General features: G+C 38.3%; 1 protein-coding gene across 2 annotated transcripts in view; it reads left to right on the plus strand.

Moving 5' to 3' along the window:
* The window catches only part of narfl (nuclear prelamin A recognition factor-like), a 40,294-nt gene extending 19,294 nt beyond the window's left edge, over positions 1-21,000 (plus strand). For both annotated transcript variants that reach the window (XM_069906802.1, XM_069906803.1), the window contains 3 exons: positions 7,508-7,645; positions 16,788-16,945; positions 18,721-21,000. In XM_069906802.1, the coding sequence (XP_069762903.1) occupies positions 7,508-7,645; positions 16,788-16,945; positions 18,721-18,962 (538 nt within the window). In that variant the 3' untranslated portion in view covers positions 18,963-21,000. The remainder of the gene's footprint in view (positions 1-7,507; positions 7,646-16,787; positions 16,946-18,720) is intronic.
* Positions 21,001-22,744: the final 1,744 nt, after the last annotated feature.

Consider the following 22,744-nt stretch of genomic DNA (forward strand, 5'->3'; position numbering starts at 1 on the left):
TACTAATATGTTTGTTGGCAGCTGAATATTCGAAGCTATATGTTCTAATTTTAGACAGATCAATTCATGTGGCGATTGAGGCATGCTGGCATTTAGAATGAATAAAATCTATCTATGAAATTTTGAGAGTAAAATCACAACTTAAAATATCAGTAGGGTGTGATAAACATGAGAACAAGATGGTGCAGAATCATGAAAGAAATGTGATTGTATCTCTTGGTGGAAGTAGATTGAAATCAAATTTCTTTATGATTCAAAAAGCTAGAAATACCCAGCAGGTCAGGAAGCATCTGGAATGAGAAACGGGTACATGTTTTAGGTCAGAGACTCTTCCACAAAACTATGAAAGACATTTGGTGGGGGAGAGGTAATTTTGTCTTGCAGAGTAGGTGGAGGAAAGGATAGATCAGATAAAGGGAGCATCTGTGATAGGGGAAGACTGCATCCACTCTTTCATCCCTCCCAACCACTCAACATCTTGCAGTAGTTTCCCGTGCAATCACTTCTTGACTTCTCACCAACAAGAATTCAAACAATCTTTGTGAGTGAAGCAGAAATTCATTTGTACTTTTTCTAATATTGGAAAACCCACTGCAAATTGAACAAATGCCTTGCAGAGCATCTCAAGTCCTGAGCTTCCTGCTTCTTTAGTTCTCCATCCTATTTCCTCTCTGGTCTCTCTTTCTCCAGCTTCCATTGCTGTAACAATCAAATTTCTTTATGATTCAAAAAGCTAGAAATACTCAGCAGGTCAGGAAGGATCTGGAATGAGAAACAGGTGTTCCCAACACAAAAGTTTGGAAAACACTTCATCTTCCTTCTGGGCACAGTAGAGTCTTCCAGACTCAATCTTGAATTCTCCAGGTAACTTCAATTTTCTGAATGTTTTCTGCTTTCATTTAAGATTTCCAGGCATCCACGGTTTTTATTTTCTTTTGATTATATATTTACTGTAAGCCATTGTAGGGAGGAACCTGTGAAGTAACTTGCTATCAAAAGCAGCACACTTAACTACTTTGGAAATCATGTACTTATAACTGCAATGGAGGTGATGGGAAATGCAGGTAAATAATACATTTTGTTAAAGAAAGGATCTGATTGTAGAGATTTGAAACCAAGACCAAGCATTTTATGTATAAGAAGTAAACATTGCATCTTGGCGTTTGCATTCCAAAAAAACAAACTTTGCTCTTTAACATGGATTGTCCAAATATTTTGATATTTGGAGTGATAGGTTCTTTCCAGCTTCCTGAAGTTAATGATGTATGGCAGACAAGATGTGACAATTACGGTTTTCCAGCTCATAAATTGTTGGAGAACTGCCAGGCTAGGGTGTAGTGTCTCAAAAGTATTTATTTTTTGCCAGAAGTAATGCAATGGAGGAATGTTAAGCTGGAAACTGGTTTAAAAAGGTTCCATGATCAACATGTCTATAATCCTAAGCATTAGTAAGCACTTCAAAGGGGCAGGTGTAACTCAAGAGAGGGTTAGGGTACATAAACAACATTGAACAGGACAGTGCAGGAACAGACCCCCTATAGACCACATGTAGGTGCAAAATGTGATGTCCTTTTACACTAAAACTATGCTGTTTGCACATGATACATATCCCTCTATTTCCTCCTTATTCAAGTGTCTAAACACTTGAATTCAGCTGCAGAAATGTAATGTAAAATACTATCACTGCAGAAATGCACTCATGTTTTTATTCCATCTATAAAATTATTGTAGACATCAAAGAATATATAATAGCTATATTACGGTAACTTTTATGTGGAACAAACTATTCAAAGGTAATAAATCTCATGTAAAATTAAAATATTCTACAATAGGTAGTATTTTGGATTAATACTTTGCATGGGTTTCTTTTATGGCTGGGAATTGAACAGTTGGCTTTTATTGGGAAAGGTTTACAATTCCATTACCAAAAATATTGGCAGATTTAAAGACATTCTTGTTTCAAGTCAAATGGCGGAGTTCATGTATTCTAGTTTGATCTACAACCATGTCGATAGAGAATTGAACAGACTGAAATTAGTAGGGCTGACTCCATTTTCTAGACTGAAATAATACATTAGCAGAAACCATTACTTTATCAGTCACACCAGTGACTGAAGACAGGGCGAGTGGATTTGGGACTCTGCATTAAGGAAATAAATTGTTTTATGAATAGTGGGACTTAAGCAAGAAACTTCAGCAGAATTTCTGTCTGGAATAAAAGTTAAGATTTGAAATGAACCATATGGGTCCAATTTTTTTTTGTTGTTAGAATTTTTTTTTAGGTTAAGTTTTATTTTTTTTGTAAGTGGGTATTTTTTTTCCATATATAATATTGTTAATTTTATTAACTCTTCACTCTTTATTTTGGGGGGGGAGGAGGGTTGGACTAATTTTAAGTTAGATTACTAATATTGTGTTACAATTAACGGTGGGGGGGGTATTTTGTGTAGTTTTCTGATGTAATATTGTAATCATACCATTTTATTTTTTTTTTATTTTTCTTTAAATGTAATTCTCTATTGTATTCATGTTATAAAATTTTAAATAAAGTCTTAAAAAAAAACCATATGGGTCCACTGCCATGCCAACAGCATGCATGAAAGTTTTTTTTGCAGTTGCATCTCTGTAACTGTTTACAGCATTGGAGAGGAGGGATCTAGATTTCCTGGAATTAATGAAGTGTGACTCCTGTATTGCCGTTTACAGTGAAGAACCCAGATGGTGAGGTGGATACTAAAAAGAAAGGGAGTGTGCTCTTAAAATATAGCATAGATGCCAGGATCTCCCAGTGGCCAAACACCACTTTAATTCTACACTGACATGTCTGTCCGTGGGTTCATATACTGCCAAGTTGAGGCCACCCAAAAACTGGAAGAGAAACACCTTGTGACCTGTCTCAACAGTCCCCAACCAGACAGCATCAAAATTGACCTCCAATTTCCATTAACCCCTTAGCCTGGTCTCCCTTCCTCCAGATCCCATTCCCGTATTCCTATCAGAGTTAACCTTATTACCCCTCAGCTCTCTGTCCTCTCCCCCATCACTTCTCAGTTTCCTTTTCTTCTAACCTCTTACCAATATCCACCAGTTACCTCTTGCCTGTTAACCTGTGTTCCATCCCCCTCTCCTCCTACTTCCCTCCCTCTCACATTTTTATTCAGCCACCTCCCTAATTTTCAGCTCACCTGAAGGAAGCCTCAGACCCGAAGCATTGAATGTCTTTGACCTTCTATGGATACTGCATAACTTGGTGAGTTTCTTCAGCACTTTTGTATTCTCCACCCCATCCATGTCTTTATGGGAGCCCCAGCCAATATTTAGGAAGTTAGTTTCCCAGTAATACTACCATTTTATTATTGCAGCTGCCTGCAATTTCAAAATCAAAATTTATTGCCATGAATGTGTCACAAAATTTGTTGTTTTACGGCTGCATTACAGGTGGAAATTTTGCTGCAAATTATAATGGTGCAAAAGAAGGGAAAATGAGGTAGTGTCTCTGGTTCATTGTCCATTCAGAAATCTGATGGCAGAGGAGAAGAAACTATTTTTGCGCTGCTGGGTGCTCGTCTTATGGCTCCTGTACCTCCATCCTGATGGTAGCAGTGTGAAGAGGGCATGGCGTGGGTGGTGAGGGTCCTTGAGGATAGAGGTGGCCTCTAGAAGATGTAATTGATGGACTGAAAACTTATGCCCATGATGGCGCTGGCCGAGTTCACAACTCTGTAGTCTTTTTTTTATTAGCACCTCCATACCAGACAGTGATGTAACCAGTCAGATTCCTCTCCACAATAATTTCCCTGCACAACTGCTCTTCCAATTCCTATGAACTATTTTTATGCCTGTAATACAGCCCATCAAAGTGACATCCCCTTCTTGTTTCTAACTTCTACCCATATAGCTTCACTAGATGATCTCTCAAGAATATCCTCTCTAAGTACTGTTGTCATGTCTTCCCTTATCAAATATTTAGTACTCTGTGCAATCTTTAAAAAGTTAATTTAAAACTCATCCTGGCTTTCTAATTGTGAGAATATTTCAAGTTCAAGTTTATTATAATTCAATTGCACAAGTACAGTCCTCTGTGCAAAACATCCAGGCACACAACCATACATAACACACATACAGTCAAGCATTACATACGGAAGACAACTATACATATATAAAAATAAATATTGTTTAGTAAATATGAGAGTTTTGGATGGTTAATGTGAGCAGTTTCTTTGGTTGTTCAGTATTCTCACTGCCCACAGGGAGAAGCTGTTTCTCAGCCTGGTGGTGTTGACTCTGATACTCCTGTATCTCTTTCCCAACGGAAGTAGTATATGATATTATACAACTATTTGTTGGAAAAACCTTGCAGAAGCCCAGGTTTACTTGGCTCTCTCGGTTTGCTGGGTCATGGTTGAAAGGTGTACCTTTCCTCCCCCTTCCCCATCCTGCTGCAAGGTACAGGTGAATCCATGTTACGGCTATTTAGGTAACAGAAATCAACTCTCAAGATTCATAAATCACTACCTAAAAATGTGAGATACAAAATAAAATGTATTCTTACAGAATTTATATGGAAAGGGTTAAGGGTGGCACAGTTGGTGTAGCAGTTAGCACAGTGCTGTTACAGCCCAGCAATCGGGATTGGGGTACTAATCCCGCGATGTCTGTAAGGATTTGTACATTCTCCCCGTGTCTGCGTGGGTTTCCAACCCCCCCCCCCCCCCACATTCAAAACATACCAGGGGCTGGCGGTCATTTGGATGTAGTAGGGCAGCATGTACTCGTGGGCCGAAAGGTCCTGTTACTGTGCTGTATTTCCAAATTTAAAAGAATATTTAAAGTAAGTAAACTCCTCTTCCCATCCCATAACACATGGGTCACCTGTACACATTTTAACATTGTTATTCTAAATGTTTGCTCAATCTTCATTGGAATATTTAATTTTGCTTGCCTATTTAAATCACATTTTGTTTTATTTATGGCTTAAAATCTCGTGGCTGGAGACATTTTGTGTAGCTGATGGAGTTGATTAAAATCAGCAGCGATTATATGATCACACAGAGGCTGAGGAATAATTTGGGGTTTTTTGGATAAAGCAAAAGTCTAAGGCCTTGTTCCTAAATAGCTGTTGATATCAAGCCAGTTATCTTGATTAGTTTGTTGTGGGGGGGGGGGGGGGGGGGGTGCAAATGTGACTATACTTAGCTGGAAGAGCAGCCTAAATGTCCAACACTGTTTTTGCGTCTCAGACCTGTCACTTATTTTTATTGATGAGAACAATTTCCGCATAGCTACGTGATTTGGGGCACATTTAGCTACAAGCATTACAGCCTTCCTGTAAACAAGGCACTTAAACTAAAGATAGCTTTTTCAAAGGTATTTGAGTCCTTGAGGCAATAATATTTGAAACTCCCTGCACGTTTTGTGCCTTTGAAAGTTTGTAATTGATCATAATACTTCTGATTCCGAGAGAGTTCATAACTTTAACAAATTTAACTTTGGGGGGGAAGAAAACTGAAGTTTAATACAATATTCAGAACATGGTTCTAACAGTTTAGACTTCCATTACAAATTGAATTTAAAGATCCAAGATGTATGTACCTAATTCCACATTCCATTTTTGAAAAAGAATGGAGCCTAATGGTGATATACTATTTGACTTTTTTGCCTATAAATTATTCATCTGTTTAAATCCATAAGGGTTTGGGTAAAAGAGGACTTGTATTAAAGTGAAAGGTGGCACTTCAGTTATAATTTATGATTCATACAAAATATCCTCAAATCATTTGCAGCTAGTAGCTAACATATCATCAGTTCTTCACAATTAGCATGCAATTTATTAGAGATCTGAGATTGACCATTTAATGTATGCCTTTGACAACTTCCTGAGCACTTTCAATATCAAGTGATGTATCAAAACCAAGACGTTTTATTTATATGCACCTTAGTAATTTCTCCAGCTTTTACAAGTCTAGACATGCTTCATTGGAATAATGATACGCTCTACCTGTATTCACATAGTGGATGTTCCAGGTTACATTTACAAATTATATTTAAGTGATTATAGTATGTTTAAAGAAAAGAGATGCATTCAAATAAACATCACTTTATCCTTCTGTGGGAACACAACATTAAAAAAACATATATTTTCTATTTGTACCCATGTCCTATATTAAACATCTTGAACTAAACCCCAATTATCATCGTAGCAGTGTCAAATTCTGCTGTTGTTTTTATATAGACGGTATTGCAAGTGAGATACTAGCACTGCCTGCCCATGGAAGAACATATTAAACTATGCATACTAGCTTTTTTTTCTTTTCCATGCCAGCCTTATTGATTTTTGGCACATTCATGTTGTCTCAGTGCCATGTTGCATGGTACTTTTATGCAGTCAGGGCCAAATTTGCAATGCCAACACCTTCCAAAGACTAATTGAGGGGTGCATAACCTGGTAATTTTGATCAAGTAAAGATCAATGCCATTGTCTTTGCTGCATCCATGCTGCCTATTTTTCTTTAAGTAATACTAAAAAGAAGCAGGAAATGCACAGCAGTTAAGACAGCTTAACTGGAAAGAGAAGCAGTTCAAGTTTCAGGATGAAGATCCTTTGTCATACGTGGAAAAGATGTATTGAAGGATAAAGTAAGACCTCTTTTGCTGATAGAGAAATTAAGACCCATTCGTTCAAACCTCAGTTATTCTTGAATCTTTTGTGTTTTACTCATCAAGAATGTGAGACTTAGCCTTAAGCATTACGATTTGAGCTTCTAATGAGAAGGAAGGGGGTGTTATAAGCAGAGATCATTTCAAGGGTGACCACACATCACAGGTTTACTGTATATCCAAAGTAGTGTACAGTCTGACGATTGGAGAGGTATAGTCGAGTTTGTACATCTCGCCACTGTGCGTTAGTAACAGGCAAAAGTGTGATAGCACTGTTGTCACATCTCAGCTCTGCCCCACTGCAGCCTGGGATCGACCTGTTTGCCACAGGATTTTTCTCAGTGATCATGCGTGTTCACTCAAGAAGGGAAATGATTTTGAAATATTAGAATCTGTGTCTTACAGTTTTAAGGAAAATTTTGTATTCTTACAATGGCAATAAAAGAGATTTTATAAAACTAAAAAAAAATAAAAAATGTGAGAACTGATCGTAATCACTGTTCCTTCTGACATGTGCACATGCATACACGTTTTTGCCATCAGTGCACAAAGGAAATGAATGCACGCACAAAAGGTTAGTTACCAAAAATAAAATAAAATCTTAACTAAATACTTCATAGAATGTAATCATACTTGTATTCTATTGAAACATGCCAATAGAGTTTTGTTAGCCCCGAGAGATAGGCTGTGCCAAAATGATCTTGAAACCATTTTGTTTACATTTGCACAAACATTCAGTGCCCACATACTTTTGACACAGGAAAAAAAATATGCACCACGTAAAATTTTTGTGCACACTGACGACTGAAAATTAGAGGGAACATTGATAGTAATTCAATTTAATTTTTAGGTTCAGTAACGACGCAGAAGATGAAGTTGTTGGTCATTCAGGTGGGGGCTCTGGTGGATACCTGGAACATATTTTCAAGTATGCTTCCAAAGAACTGTTTGGAATTGAAGTTCATGAAATTACCTATAAAATACTCAGGTAGGTGATTCTTTTTTTTTTAATGTTACTAAATGTATTTGTTTTCTGAATTAAAATAGGATGCACCATTCCCTCTTGAGAGTATCTAACTAGCCGGCCATCAACATCAACTTCTCCAATTTCCTGTAACCTTTCACTCCCCTCGTCCCCCTTCCTCCCATTGCTTATCCATATCTCTCTGTCTCTATCTTCTTTCTCTTTCCTTTCCCCTGCCCTCTCTGTGTGCTTGTCACCCACATCTTCCTTCTACCTACCAGAGTGCATCTTCCCCAGGCCTCTGCCTACTATCTTAATATTTTAACCCATTTCTCCCTCCAACTATTCGTCTATCACTTGCCAGTGCGTGCTTTTCCTCTACATCACAGCTCCCCCCCTTTTATTCTGACTTCTGCCCTTCTCTTGCTATTCCTGAAGAAAGGTTATGGCCCAAAACGTTGACTATCCATGGCTGCTGCCTGAGCCACTGAGTTCCAATCTTTTGTATATTGCTCAAAATTTGATTTTCTTCATCACTCAGCCACATAGGTTACCAAATTCAGCCAAAAGAAGAAATGGGGTTGCCTTAGAGCTTTATGGCCAGCAGGAAAATAATTGGTTAGTGTTCTGTGCTTTAAATGCTTATCTGTAGACATCAGTTAAGAGCAAGAATTTGTTGGTCTCAAATTTAGACATCCAGCACAGTAACAGCCCCTTTCGGTCCATGATCCCCGACCTCCTAATTAAACCCAATTGACCTACCACCCCAGTACGTTTTGAACAGTGGAAAGAAAGTGGAGTGCCCGAAGGAAACCCATGCAGACGTAGGGTGAACGTACTAACTTTTTACAGACAGCATGGGATTTGAGCCCGGTACCGATCGCTGGTACTGTAATAGCATTACACTTATCCCCGTACTAACCATGTCACCCTAAACGGAAATGGGCCTAAAAGCTTGTGTTGGGATCATCAGGATCAAGCTAAAGAAAACAATAGAGGGTGGGCATCTGTTGCTGTTATTTATTATTGTGTAATTTTGTGAATGTATACTTCAGAAATGAGCAGAATTAAACAGCTTGCCTTTGGGTGAAAACATTAATAAATTAATTATTGAAATTTACAGAACAAGAGATATCAGGTGCTAATGAAATAGTATAATTTTAGATTAAACATGCTTTTCCATTCTTTGGTCAGTAGGTTATTAACAAAAGTGCATATCTGGATAGTTTTAAAATGGACTGAGGTTATCTGCCTCCAGCCTTTCAGCCCGTGAGTTTCAGACTCGCACTACATGTAGAGAAAACATTTTCCTCAGTTCCCCTCTATTCTACCAATTAATTTAAGTCAATACCTCCAATTTGTTCCCCTCCCTTCTAAGGGAAATTAATTCTTAATGTTCATCCATCTAGGCTTCTGATTTTCTATCGCTTAGTTAAATCTCCCCTCTGCTTCGTTCCAAAGAAATCAAGTGCAACCTAGCCAGTCACTCCGTGTAACTATAATTTTCCACTCTTGGCAATGTCTTCAATAAGTTTCCTATGCACCATTTCTCATGTTAGCACATCCTTCCTACAGTGTTGTGGCCTAACAATCCTTTCTAGCAAATTCACTGTGATCTCCCTGCTTTTGCTTGAATGAATGTCAATTTGAACTCTGACTAGCTTTGTGTTTCAGACTACAACCAGAAATTATACCATTGAGGACTCCTTTGAGAATTTCACTTCACTCACTGAGCTGCTGTTAATTTTGCAGTAGATAGTTCAAGAATGCCATTATCTTCATCCCAGAAATTTGTTGGCCTTGCATTTTTCAGATAATCAACCCATCCCTGCCCCTCAGGTATATTGATTCTTTGTCTTGTCCAATGTCTTTTTTGTTTCCATAACCATCTTGCCTATCTACCTTGCTTTCTTCTCGAACTTGTAGACATGGACTCTCAGTATTAATAATTCTTGGTAATCTACTACTTGTGATCTTTCTTGCCTTGCTTATTTGCCCACTATGTCTGATTTTGCATCTCCCCAAATTATGTTCCACTTGCCTTCTTTCCACCTACCAAACTAGTCTATTGATATCTATCTTCCCACAACCTTGTATTCTCCTTTACCGTTGGCCACAGTTCTTTGGTTTTGGCTCTTACATTTAAGTCTAAAATATTTTTGATAAACCATAGTGAATAAGAGCCTTGCAGAACGTCTCTGAACTCAGCTGTCATCCTGAAAACTACCTCAATCATTGTACTTTCCTGTCCGCCACTGAACCATTTTAATGCAATTTGCCACGTTCTTTTGGCTCCAATAAAATTTTTCTTTCTACTCCCTAAACCAGCCATTCCCAACCTTTTTTTTTTTGGCTACGGCCCCCTTGGAAGTGAAACAGTCACATTTTGGTTTCCTCTGTATTTCTGTCCTAACAACTACAAAAAAAATTATGTTTACATAAAATATTTTAGAGTTTTCTTTGATTTTTATCTGCCAAAAGAAAACGAGGCTTTTACAAAGTAAAAACATAAACCTGGGGAAACTCTGCAAGTCAATCAGTGTACTTTATATAGCAAAGATAAATATACATAAACAATGTTTCAGGCTTGAGCCCTTCATCAAGGTATAAGAAAAATGTGGCAGGTGCCCGAACAAAATGGTGGGGGAGGTTCACAGTCTCACAAGCAGGAAGTAATAGGTGGATAAGGGAAAGATAGCATACCAGCAAACGAGCTGGAGGAAAGAAAACAGAGGGATGGGGAAGAGAGGGGGAATGGGGAGTGGGCTAGCAGAAATCGAAGAAGTCGTCCAGTTGGAAAGTGCTCAGATGGAATATTAGGTGTGGCTTCTCTAATTTACGGTGGGTGTCCTTGGTTTGGCAGTGCATGAGGCCATGAACAGACACGTGAGCGCGGGAGTGGGGCGCAGTATTGAAATGGTTGGCCAGTGGGAGAACCCTGTCACTGATGCATACAGAGCAAAGGTGCTCAGTGAAGTGATTTCCCCATCTGCATCCAGTTTCTCTGATCTAGAGAGGGCCACAATGGGAGCACCAGGTGCAGTAGATCACTCCTGCAGATACACAAGTGAAGTGTTATTTCACTTGGAAGGACTGTTTGGGGCCCTGACTGGTGGTGAGGGAGGAGGTGTTGGTACGTGTGCCCCTTCCTGCGGCCGCAGAGTAAGTGCGATTAGTGAGAGTGGACAGGGGATTCATGGAGGGAGTGATCCATATGGAAAGTGAAGAAGAGAAGATGTGTCTGGTGGTGGGATCATGTTGAAGGTGACAGAAATGGCGGAGGATCGTCTGTTAGATGCGGAGGCTGGTGGGGTGAGGACAAGGAGAATCCTGTTTCTATGTCATCTGGCGGCAGAGGGGGCCAGGGCAGATGAACGGGAAATGGACAAAATGAGGGTAAGAGCTGAGTGGTAGAGGGGAAGCCATGTTTTTGGAAAAAGGAGGACATTTCAGATGATCCAGACTGGAAGACCTCATCTTGGAGCAGATTTTGAAGGTTTTTACTTAAATTGCTGTGGCGCCTAGGTGGGCCATGTTGAGTGTGGCTGCTCTAAACTAACAAATGCATTACACTCACTGAGGCTCATTTTGTTACCTCATTGAAAGAAAAATTGTTCGTCTGACACACATTTCCATTAACAAATCTGTGTTGAGAGCCCTTCAGTAATCTGATACCTTTACATGTTCATAATTCCATCAATTTGTTTCCACCTATTTGGCAACCACCATTATTTGGTTGACAAGTTTCTCATTCACCAATCAGTCCCCTTTCTATTTCCAAACAAAGGTCCCAACATCAGCAACATTCCAGTCCTCGGGTAATGTGCTTATAGCAAAGGGTTGGCAAAATATAGAGCTTGTACTGTATCCTATTATTTCTTTTTAAAGGACTGGGATATAATTATCCAAAATAAAATAGAAAATGTGGGAATAGTCAGCCTATCAGGTACCATCTGTGGGGGGAAAAAATGCATTCAACATTTCTAGTTAGTGATCTTCAAGTACACTTGGCCACTCTCAACCATGGATGTTGCTTGAACTGAGTATTTCAAATGTTGCTGTTTTATTTCATATTTTCAACATCTACAGTACTTTGCTTTAGGCATTACCTTCCATTTAATACTGGCAGTTAATCCATTTCTATAATGTTTGGACCCCCGTAGTAAGGCCCATGCTAATAATTTCCAATCATTGACATGATAATGCAAACCCCCTTTTCATAGCATTCTTCTATGTAGAAAGGTACAAAGTTATTATTCAGGAATATATACGTATCTTCCACTTCCATATTTAGTCTTTTATTATGACCAAATACAACTTTCTTCCTTTGTTCTCTTTCTCTCAAAATATTCATAAAATATCTTGGGATTTTCTTTGGTTTTTATCGGCCATTGTTTTCCCAGGTGCCTTTGCCTCAAAGATTTTAATTTCACCCCAAGTACTTTATAAACCTGCAAGCTTTCTGCAGTGGTCTGCCTTTATGATTTCCCATAACTTTTGACATTTTGCTTCGTCTTGTTCTGTGTGTTCTTCAGATTTTCATATCCCCTTTTTCCTTAAACGGGAGAAAATTTAATTTAAACCTCCATCTCCTCTGCTTCTCACTGCTCAGGTGCAGCTTTACGGCAAGTGGCATTTTCTGGTCTACGTTTTGGTAAACTATATCTCAGCCTAGTAAGATCGATTTTATTTTAAATTAGAACATTTATTCCTTGTACATCTTTGAACATTTCCATAATTATATTCAATCTAGCTTTTTTTTTAAACTTTATTTAAGATTTTATAACATGAATAAAATAGAAAGTTACAGTAAAAAGATTAAACATAAGATAATAAAAATTACAATACTACATCGGCAGACTAAATAAACTAAACCCCCCCCCCCCAAATTAGTACACAACATTAATGACCTAGCTTAAAATTAGTCTAACCCCCCCCCCAAAATAAAGAGTGAAGAGTTAATAAAATGAACAATAATTATATAAAAAGAAACCACCTTACACAAAAAGATAAAACATAACAAATAAAGATACTAACATCAAAAAAAATTATCAATACTAAAATATCAAACTTAAAAACATATTTAAATCAAACTTAAATGCATATATTTAACAAACGGAGTCCACTTCAACCTATAAAAAGACATCCTATCCTGAATTGAAAAAGATTTCCTTTCCATAGTCAAACAGAACTTCATCTCCAAAGGCCACCTATCTAAAGTTAATATATTTCTATCTTTCCAAGTAAGAGCTATACATTTCTTGGCCACAGCTAAAGCTAAATAGATAAAGGAAATCTGATAATCCTTTAAACCTAAATCAATTAATGATTGCATATTCCCTAATAAAAATATACCAGGATCTAATACAAGACAAATATTATATAAACTATTAAGTATAGATTGAATACCCTTCCAAAACTGTTGCAATCGATCACAAAGCCAGACAGTGTGCAAAAAAGTATTAGCCGTCTGGTCACAACGAAAACAGCAATCCGACTTACTAAGATCAAACTTTTTTAGTTTCTCCGGTGTTAAATATAACTGATGAATAAAATTGTAATTAATCATCGCTAATCTAGCATTAACCAATTTCCTAATACTATTCTGACAAATTTCCATCCAGGCTTCTTCAGCTATTATAAAACCTAAATCTTTTTCCCATTTCAACTTATCCTTATCCCAATCTTTTTTACTATCAATTTCTTGTAAATTACAATACAAATCAGATATATATCCCTTTTGTGGTATTGAAAGTACATATTCCTCAAAATTAGAATCAGGCAATAAAATCATATGTCGACCACATATCTGTTTTACAAAAGATCTTAATTGATAATACACAAATACAGAGTTTCCACTAATACCGAATTTCCTTTGTAATTCATCAAAAGAACAAAAACATCCCTCAGAAAAACAATCGGATAAATTTTTTATTCCCTTCCTTTCCCACTGTTTCAAAGTAATATTGGAGACTGTAAAAGGAACAAGTTGATTGTTATATAATGGCAATCGTCCAGACCATTTATTTTTGAGCCCCAATTTATTAAGTTTACTTGTCCATAAATTTAATAAATGCTTCAATATTGGGACATCATAGGTTCGTAATAAATTTTTATTCCATCGAAACAAAAACTCATGAGAAAATTTTTCTGAAATAACCGCCATTTCTATCTTTGCCCAACTGGGCGGGTCATCCATATTCATTAATGCACTAAGAAATTTAAATTGAGCTGCTTCATAATAATGTTGAAAATTCGGTAATCTTAAACCTCCAAATTGAAAATTCCACATCAGCTTTCTCATCGCTACCCTCGGAAATTTTCCCTTCCATAAAAAGTCTCTAATTGCTTTATATAGATCCTTAAAAAAACTTTTATTTAAAAAATAAGGAATTGATTGAAACAAATATTGTATTCGAGGAAAAATATTCATTTTTATAGTATTAATCCTCCTTAATAGACCCAAAGGCAAATCCTTCCACCTAATCAAATCTAATTTAATCCTTTTTATTAAAGGAAGATAATTAATTGAATATAAATCTTGAAATTCCGTATTAACATTAATTCCTAAATATTTAATTTGTGTGGTCCACTTCAAATTTGTAATACTTTTATATATTGAATAATCATTTTTACAAATTTTTAAAATTTAACTTTTGGTCCAATTTACTTTATAACCAGATAATTGACCATAAATTTCTAAACATTCTTGAATTGCTGGTAAAGAAATACCCGGATCCACCAAATATAATAAAACATCATGAGCAAATAGATTAATCTTCTATTCCTCATTCAAAACTCTCATATCTTTAACATTTTCATTTTGATGTATTAATTGTGCCAGAGGCTCAATAACTATAGCAAATAAAGCAGGTGACAATGGGCATCCTTGTCTAGTAGACCTTGTTAAATTAAAAGATTCTGAAATCTGCCCATTGACAGCAATTCTGGCCTTCGGACTATTATATAAAGCCTTTATCAATCCAATAAATGAAGAACCAAAACAAAATTTCTCAAGTACTTTAAACAAAAACTTCCATTCCATTCTATCAAAAGCCTTTTCTGCATCCAGCGAAACCACTATTGGATAATTCATCTGAGATTTAGATTTATTTATCAAAGTTATTAAACGCAAAATATTATCAGACGCATATCTATTTTTTATAAATCCCGTTTGATCACTATGTATTATTTTAGGCAAATATTGAGCTAATCGATTAGCCATAGCTTTTGCTACAATTTTATAATCGACATTTAACAACGATATTGGTCTATAAGAAGAAACCTGTAAAGGATCTTTATCTTTTTTTGGTATAACTAATTATTGCATTGGAACAAGACTCAGGTAACCGAAAAGTGTCATAAATTTGTTGTAAAACATCCTTATAAATAGGAAATATATAAGCATAAGAAGTTTTATAAAACTCTATAGAAAACCCATCTTCACCAGGTGCCTTTCCATTTGGCATATCTCTTATTGCCATTTCTATTTCCTTTTTTGTAAAGGATTTATCTAACTCCTGTCTAATCAGGAATTCTACTCCTCTAGGATTTTACAATGTTTTTACAATGTTACTGCCTCATTAATATTAGGGCGGATAAAATCTGCTGCTTTTACATGCCTTTACTACTAAATTATTACCAGAGTGCTTGTTTGCCAAGAAAGGAATAATTCCTATTACAATTCTGCCACAAAACATGGATAGTAATCAAGGTTTTCTAAGTCTGCAGCAGGGTAAATTTGAAACATGTGGAGATGTGCATGCATTTCTAGTAACCACATCATAGAAGGGATGTGGTTACACTGGAGAGATGCAGATGCGATTCACCAGTATGTTGACCAAAGAAATTGTAGGTGTTGGAATCTGTAGCAAAAATCAAAATGGTGAAAGAGCTTAGCAAGCCAAGCAACTGTGGTGGCAAAAAAGAGAATGTCGACATTGCAAGTTAAGACCCTGCATTAAGACTGTCTCAACCCAAAACAGCAACATGCACTTTTGGATCCACAGTTGCTGTTTGGCCTGCTGAGATTCTCCATGGTTCTGGTTTTTGTTTCACCAGGTTGTTGGGGATTGGAGGACTTTAGTAACGGGGTTATATTAGAGAGGCTGGGATTTTTTTTCCCCTGTAGCAAAGGAATGAAGGGTGAACTGATAGAAATATATACAGTAAATTGAAAGGGGTGTAGATGGTCAGAATCTTTTCCCATGGAGGAGGTATCTCTAACAAGAGGACATAGGTTTTTGGTGAGAGCAAGGAATTTTACATGGGATTTTAGGGGGAAAAAATGTGCACAGCAAGTGGTTGACATTTGTAACGTTGTCAGAGGACATGATGGAGACAGATACAGTGTCTACATTTAATGGATATTTAAACAGATGCTTAAAAAACAAGTCATCAAAGGAGACACAGCTAGTGCAGGTCGGGATTAATATACAAAGTTCCATATGGATGTGAGGGGCTGAATGATTCTACAATGACAACAGCACTGAATTAAAAGAATATAATAATTGGGCATTTTTACTTTACTGATTAATAGGGCTGTCATTTTATCACCGACAAAAATTTAAGAAACTAATATTTTGTAAAATAACTAGAAGAAGAATAGAAAATATATCCACTGGCTATTTCACTACCTTCTTTCCCATATCCCACCTCCATACTATGGACTTCACAGTGACAAAGGTGATAAGGGCTAGGGAAATCACCAGTGCACAAGAAACTAGAAGTGGAAGAATATGGAAATACAAATGTCATGGGCTGGAGAATTTACAGAAATAATGGCAAGAGCTTAAGAAATTGGAGCAGGAGTCAGCTACCTGGTCCAACAGTCCTGTTCTACCATTCAGTAAGGTCACAGCTGATCTGGCCATGGACTCAGCCTTTTCTTCATAATTTCCATACTAACTGTGTTCGTACGTATTTAATGAGACAGCCTGACTTAATTGACAATAACTACCTGACTCAATTGTATATATGCATATTCAACAACATCTGATACTACACGTGAAAACAGGACACCTTTTACATTTTTAAAACTATGAAAGATCGAAAGGAATCTACCAGCTTTGAGGATTGATGAACTTGTTTAAATAAACATAACCTTGATTTTATTTCCTTTTGACAATGAATGAGACTTGTCGATCTGTAATTTTTCTTTCTATAGGAATAAAGATTTCCAGGAGGTGACTCTGGAACAGGATGGGAATGTTCTACTCCGCTTCGCACTAGCATATGGATTTAGGAATATTCAAAACTTGGTACAGAAACTGAAGCGTGGAAAGTTGACATACCATTTTGTGGAAGTGATGGCTTGCCCTTCAGGTGAGATTTTAAAGAAACTAAATTAAAAATGAGGTGTGATAAACAAGCTGCATCGTACACTATGCTCCTTGCTTCATTGGAACCACTTAGTCTTGCTGGGATTCTGTAGCATTAGACCAGAGAAAATGTTTATCTCCTTTTGCGCCATCAAACTTCTTGTAGGCTCGGAGGAGCCAGTGATTTGGATAGGGATTCTTGATCGACTTTGCAGCTTCAATACAAGCCAGCAGAGTTTCATGGTTAAGTCTTGGGTCTTTGCCACCTGAGACTCGGGCATAATTTAGTGCCCACTTCCTAATTCCTCGTACAGAGTTAGAGAGATCAGCATTCCATGTGATCATAGATGGGGAACCCTTGGAAAGAAGCCAGCATCAGGTTAATCTGTCCAGATTAAGGTATTGCACTTCCCTCATATTTATGCATCATATTTTGATAATCCTCCAAAGGATTTGAATGCAATTTCTGCAATGAATAGAGGTGCTAATTTAATGCAGTTTGGACCTTATTTTAAAATACCAGTAATGTGTTTTGTATCCTGTCTTTCTGTTTTATATTTCTCGACCATGTGCCCGTAATAGAAACTATCTGTATAACTTCTCCATGCCTTGATTTTTTTTAAAATAGTCATTAGTTGTGCTTTTAGTGCTACGGTTATTATTATATTAACCATTTACAATAGATTAAAAATAGGAACACATGGGGAAAAAAATGTCAAAGATAGAAAAGACGGAATGTAAAAATGTTAGATACTGTATATAGTGTAATAGTTGATTCCATGTAAAAGTCAACCCCCCAAATTTGACCTAAAACATTTGGTCCCCAAAACACGAGTATATATGGTATTTTACAATCACCTCATTTTGCCCATCAATGGTATTGTACATTGCAGGAAGAGTTGGGAAAGTGCCCGGTTAAGATATATCACATTACACTCAGTTAGTAGCATACTCACCATTTAAAGCTAAATCTTTTGCAAAGTCTTCTCGTGAAATAAAAATATGAAGCCTGTAAATCAGAATGCAACAACATTCCAGGCCAATTTTAAAAAGCATAATATCTTTTGCAATGATGGCAGCTATATAAACTTGTTACCCTATAATTCTATCATCCTGGAACTTTATCCCCACATGTTAACAGGTGTGTTTATAGGATGAGATCACCTTGGCAGTTCCAATTATAAGTATAAACAGGAATTAATATTGTATTACTGACTAATTTTGTACTTGAAGCATCCTATCTGCAGTGGGATTTACAGTGGTATTAGATGTGCACAATGACTGACGTTCGAGTTTGAATGCAATTATCTTTAAAGATTTAAATCAGTGATTCTCAACCCTTTTCTTTCCACTCACATAGCACTTTAAGTATTCCCTATGCCATAGGTGCTTTGTGATTAGTAAGGGATTGCTTAAGGTGGTCCGTGGGTGGAAAGAAAAAGATTGAAAACCACTGTTTTAATCGTACCTCATTGACTCGTTATGTGTGCGGTTTCATAACTCCAATGGAAATGGGCCAGTGATGGTTTTTCCTCAAGTAAAATAGTTCTGTAACAGTTGGGTCTAGAGCAGTGGTTCTCAACCTTCCCTTCCCACTCACATCCACCTTAAGTAATCCCTTATGGCACAAGAATTACTTAAAGTGGTATGTGGGTGGAAATAAAAAGATTGAGAACCACTGATTTAAAGAGTTATCCTTCACATGTAATTCTGTTTTTTTTTTTAAGATGTCTTAATGTCTCCTTTTAAAAATAAGTCATGTTCTGCTGCTGTCTACAGGGTGTCTGAATGGCGGAGGCCAAATACGAGCAGAGGAATCAATGTCCAGTAAGGATGTGTTGCAGCAAGTTGAGGAGCTTTACACAACAGTGAAGGTGCAGACCCCTGAAGTAAATCAGTCCATTAAGCAGCTCTACAAACAGTGGTTGGGGAGCACTGACTGCACCAAAACTTTGAAAATGTTACATACGCAATACCATGCTGTGGAGAAATTGAACAGTGCCCTGAACATTAAATGGTAAACTCTTCTAAAACATCAAAGTTTGTACAGAAAACACCTGATGGACAGTAACAAGGTTGGCCATCATATCTTTAACTTGAAACAAGCATTTGGTGAACTATTATCATTTAAATCATCATATTTAGACAGTCTACAATTTCAGCTTGCAGATATTTTGGCAATTGTTAGTGAAGGAAAAATTGGAGTGTTTCTCCCCCCCCCCCCCCTCCTCCCCACCCCCCCCCCCAACAGATCAAGTAACCAGTAGCAACTTCAATAGTGGAGCTGAATAAAAGTACAAAAATGTGCCATTTCTGCTTCAACTTGACAGGGTGGCACAGATAGCATAGCAGTTAGCACAGTGCTGTTAAAGCGCAAGCGATCGAAACTGAGGTTCGATTCCCACACTGTCTGTTTGTACATTCTCTCCCTGTCTGCATGGGTTTTCCCCAGGGGCTCTGGTTTCCTCCCACCATCCAAAAAGTACTGGGATTGTAAATCAATTGGGTGTAATTGTGGGCCAATAGGTCCTGTTAGGTGCTGCATGTATATTTAAAGAAAACCCAGAATATTTCAAAATTAAAGCAAGATGAACATAATATTCTGCAAAGACTAGCCAGGCTAACTTTTCTTCTTCACCAATTGAAAGCAATAACAAAGTATGTGAGATGGAGGTGGGGGGGGGGGTGGGGGGAGGGAGGTGCGAGAACTTGCTGTCCTACAGCTACTCTAGCTGTCATCATTGAAAGGTCTGGTCTCTATGCACTAGAATCATGCAATAGCCCAAATAGTGTGGATGGTCACTTTTCAAACCCCTTCATCCAGGTCCAGGGTAGTGCTCTATAGGCAGTCCCCAAGCTACGAACAAGTTCCGTTACTTGAGTCTGTCCATAAGCCGAATTTGTATGTAAGGTGGAACGGGTACTTAGTATTCGTGAGGTAACTTTATGCTCATGCGTGAATTGGGAGCACATTTATGCGCACTCACGATTTGGGGAACAGCCCGTTCGTAAATATGAGTTGTTCGTAACCCAGTGACTGCCTGTGTTCTTCAGTAAACGTATTGTAAGAAATGGAGGGCTCGAACACTTCGTTTCTCGCCACTTCTTTATGTTCACACAAGCTTGGTGGGAGGTTGGTCACCCCCGTAGAGGATCAAGGAGCTCCCTGAACATACAAATGCATGGGTTTGTATACTCCTGTCACAATCTGCCTTAACTAATCACAAAACAGTCTTTTCCCATGTGACAAACATCATCCTATCAGCATTAAAACTGCACACTATTCATCTACAAAGCACATCTTTTTCTGAACCAATCAGAAACTAGTTTCCCCTTTCCTAGCTCGCCTGGGGTTACCAAGCAATGCACATCATTGGGCCTCTAATTTCTCTTAAAGTATTTATGACCTCTCAACATTCACAGTGCAGCAAGGCACTTTCAAGCATTGATTAACATTGATCAATCTACATCGGTCTACACTAGGCAGTTCCTTGCCTCCACATTCTTTACCCCCCCTCCCCCTTTTGAGACTTCCACAATCTCACACAATACAATCTGATACAGTTATGATAAACATCAAAAATTGCATTCTTTAGGTCAGAGAAAAATCACCATTGCAATTTTATAGACAAATAAATGGATTAACGACATGCTAAAAAGATTCTGAATCAAGTGGAATCAGGTCAACTATATTCCCAAACACGGGCATCATCTCCTTCCTCTCGTTCGTTGGACACGCTCCTCCGTACCTTAGTCCTGTTGAATCATCATATTCTTGTCGCGCCCACAAACAGCCATTCCGAAGAATACGGTTATGGGGATCAAGATTTGTACTAATGTAACTCCCTAGTCCTAAATAATCAGAGAGCCAACCCGAGCATGATTTTCCTGCCCTTTTAGATGGGCCAAATTAATCTCTTAATTGTTTTCAAAGCATTAATGACATTTGTCAGGTTATCTTCTGAATCTGGAATCAGTGTGACACATGCATCACCTGTCAAATTTAATGTAACACAGAGTCCATCCTGTTTTGCTAATATAGTTCATTGCTATCCCATGCTTCAAAAGAGTAACTTTTCTGAGTAGCTTTAATGGTCTGGTTTGCAAATGCTGATATGGTGTAGGTAATGTTGTCTCTGTGGTCAGCCAAGAAAGTTTCCCCATGCCAAGGGAACAACCCAATTTCCCCATTTTTCTCCAAGTGAAATTTGGCAATGAAATGCTTCTGTGTTACAGAATTAAACCATATCCCTTTTCGCATGTCAACTCGGACACAGTTTTCCTCCACCTGTGGGATTGATATGAACCACATTCATCATCATAAAATCCACCAGTACACAACCTCCTGACCAATTTTTTGGCAGTAACCAGTTGACTTGCTCACCACAGAGCCTGACTCCAGATCCGTCAACATACATTCCCCAACTAAGAAGTATTCCAGAAGTAAAACACGAAAGTCTGCAGACACTTGGTTGAAGTAAAAACACACAGGTCACATAGTTACTTTATATAGCAAAGATAAAGATACATAACCAGGTTTGGGCCCCTCATCAAGGTATGGAAAAGTGTGGACAGGTGCCTGAACAAAATGGTTTGGAGGGAGGTGTAGGGGGTGGAGCATGGTCCCAAAGGCAGGAGGTAATAGGTGGATGAAGGAGGGAGGGAGCAGGGGGAGGAGGGATGGCTCTGTGAATAGAGGGAAAGGGGTGGACAATTAAGGGAAATAAGACAAGAAAGGGAGGGAGAATGGAGAGTAGGTTAGCAGAAACCGGTGAAGTCATTGTTAATGGCAGCCGGTTGGAGAGTGCCCAGATGGAAAATCAAGTGTTGTTCCTCCAATTTAGTCTTGGAGGGATAGTACATGAGGGCATGGACAGACTTTGAGTATGGGAGTGGGACGCAGAATTGAAATGGTTGGCCACTGGGAAATCCCTGTCACTGATATGGACAGAGCAATGATGCTCAGTGAAGCGATCTCCCAATCTGCACCCAGTCTCTCCAATGTAGAAAAGGCCGCAATGGGAGCACCGGATGCAGTAGAACACTCTCATGGATGTAGGAGGAAGTGTTACTTCACTTGAAAGGCCTGTTTGGGACCCAGAATTGTGGTGAGCGAGGAGGTGTGGGCATAAGTGTGGCTCTTTCTGCAGCCACAGGGAATGGTGGTGGGGGGGGGGGGGGGGGTGCGCGATCAGTGAGAGGATGAGGGAGTCACGAAGGGAACAGTTCCTTTGGAAGGCAGAGAAGGGAGGAGAGGGGAAGATGTATCTAGTAGTGGGATCATGTTGTATGTGGCAGAAATTACGGAGGATAATGTTTTGGATGCAGGGGGTGGTAGATCAGGTCAAGGGGAATCCTGTGTTTGTTACATCTGGAGCAAAGGGGGCCAGGGCAGATGAGCGGGCAATGGAGAAGATGGAGAAGATGCGGATAAGGATTGAGTTGATGGTGGTGGAGGGGATGCCATGTTTGTGGAAGAAAGTGAAAATTTCAGATAATCTGGACTAGAAGACCTTATCTTGGCAAAAGATGCAGCAGAGACAGAAATTTCAAGATGGTAATAGAATCCTTGCAGGGGGCTAGGTTTGAGGAAGTATAGTCAAGGTAGTTGTGGGAGATAGTGGGTTTGTAAAATATTCCTGTTGAAAGCTTGTTTCCCGAGGTGGAGACAGAGAGATCAAGAAAGAGGACAGTATTGTCAGAGATGGAGCAGGTGAATTTGAGATCAGGGTGGAAGTTGGCAGTGAAGTGAATGAAGTTATCAAGCTCATCAAGGATGCATGAGGCTGCCCTAATGACATTA

This window comes from Narcine bancroftii, chromosome 12 (assembly GCF_036971445.1).
Source record: "Narcine bancroftii isolate sNarBan1 chromosome 12, sNarBan1.hap1, whole genome shotgun sequence".
Lineage (NCBI taxonomy): Eukaryota > Metazoa > Chordata > Chondrichthyes > Torpediniformes > Narcinidae > Narcine > Narcine bancroftii.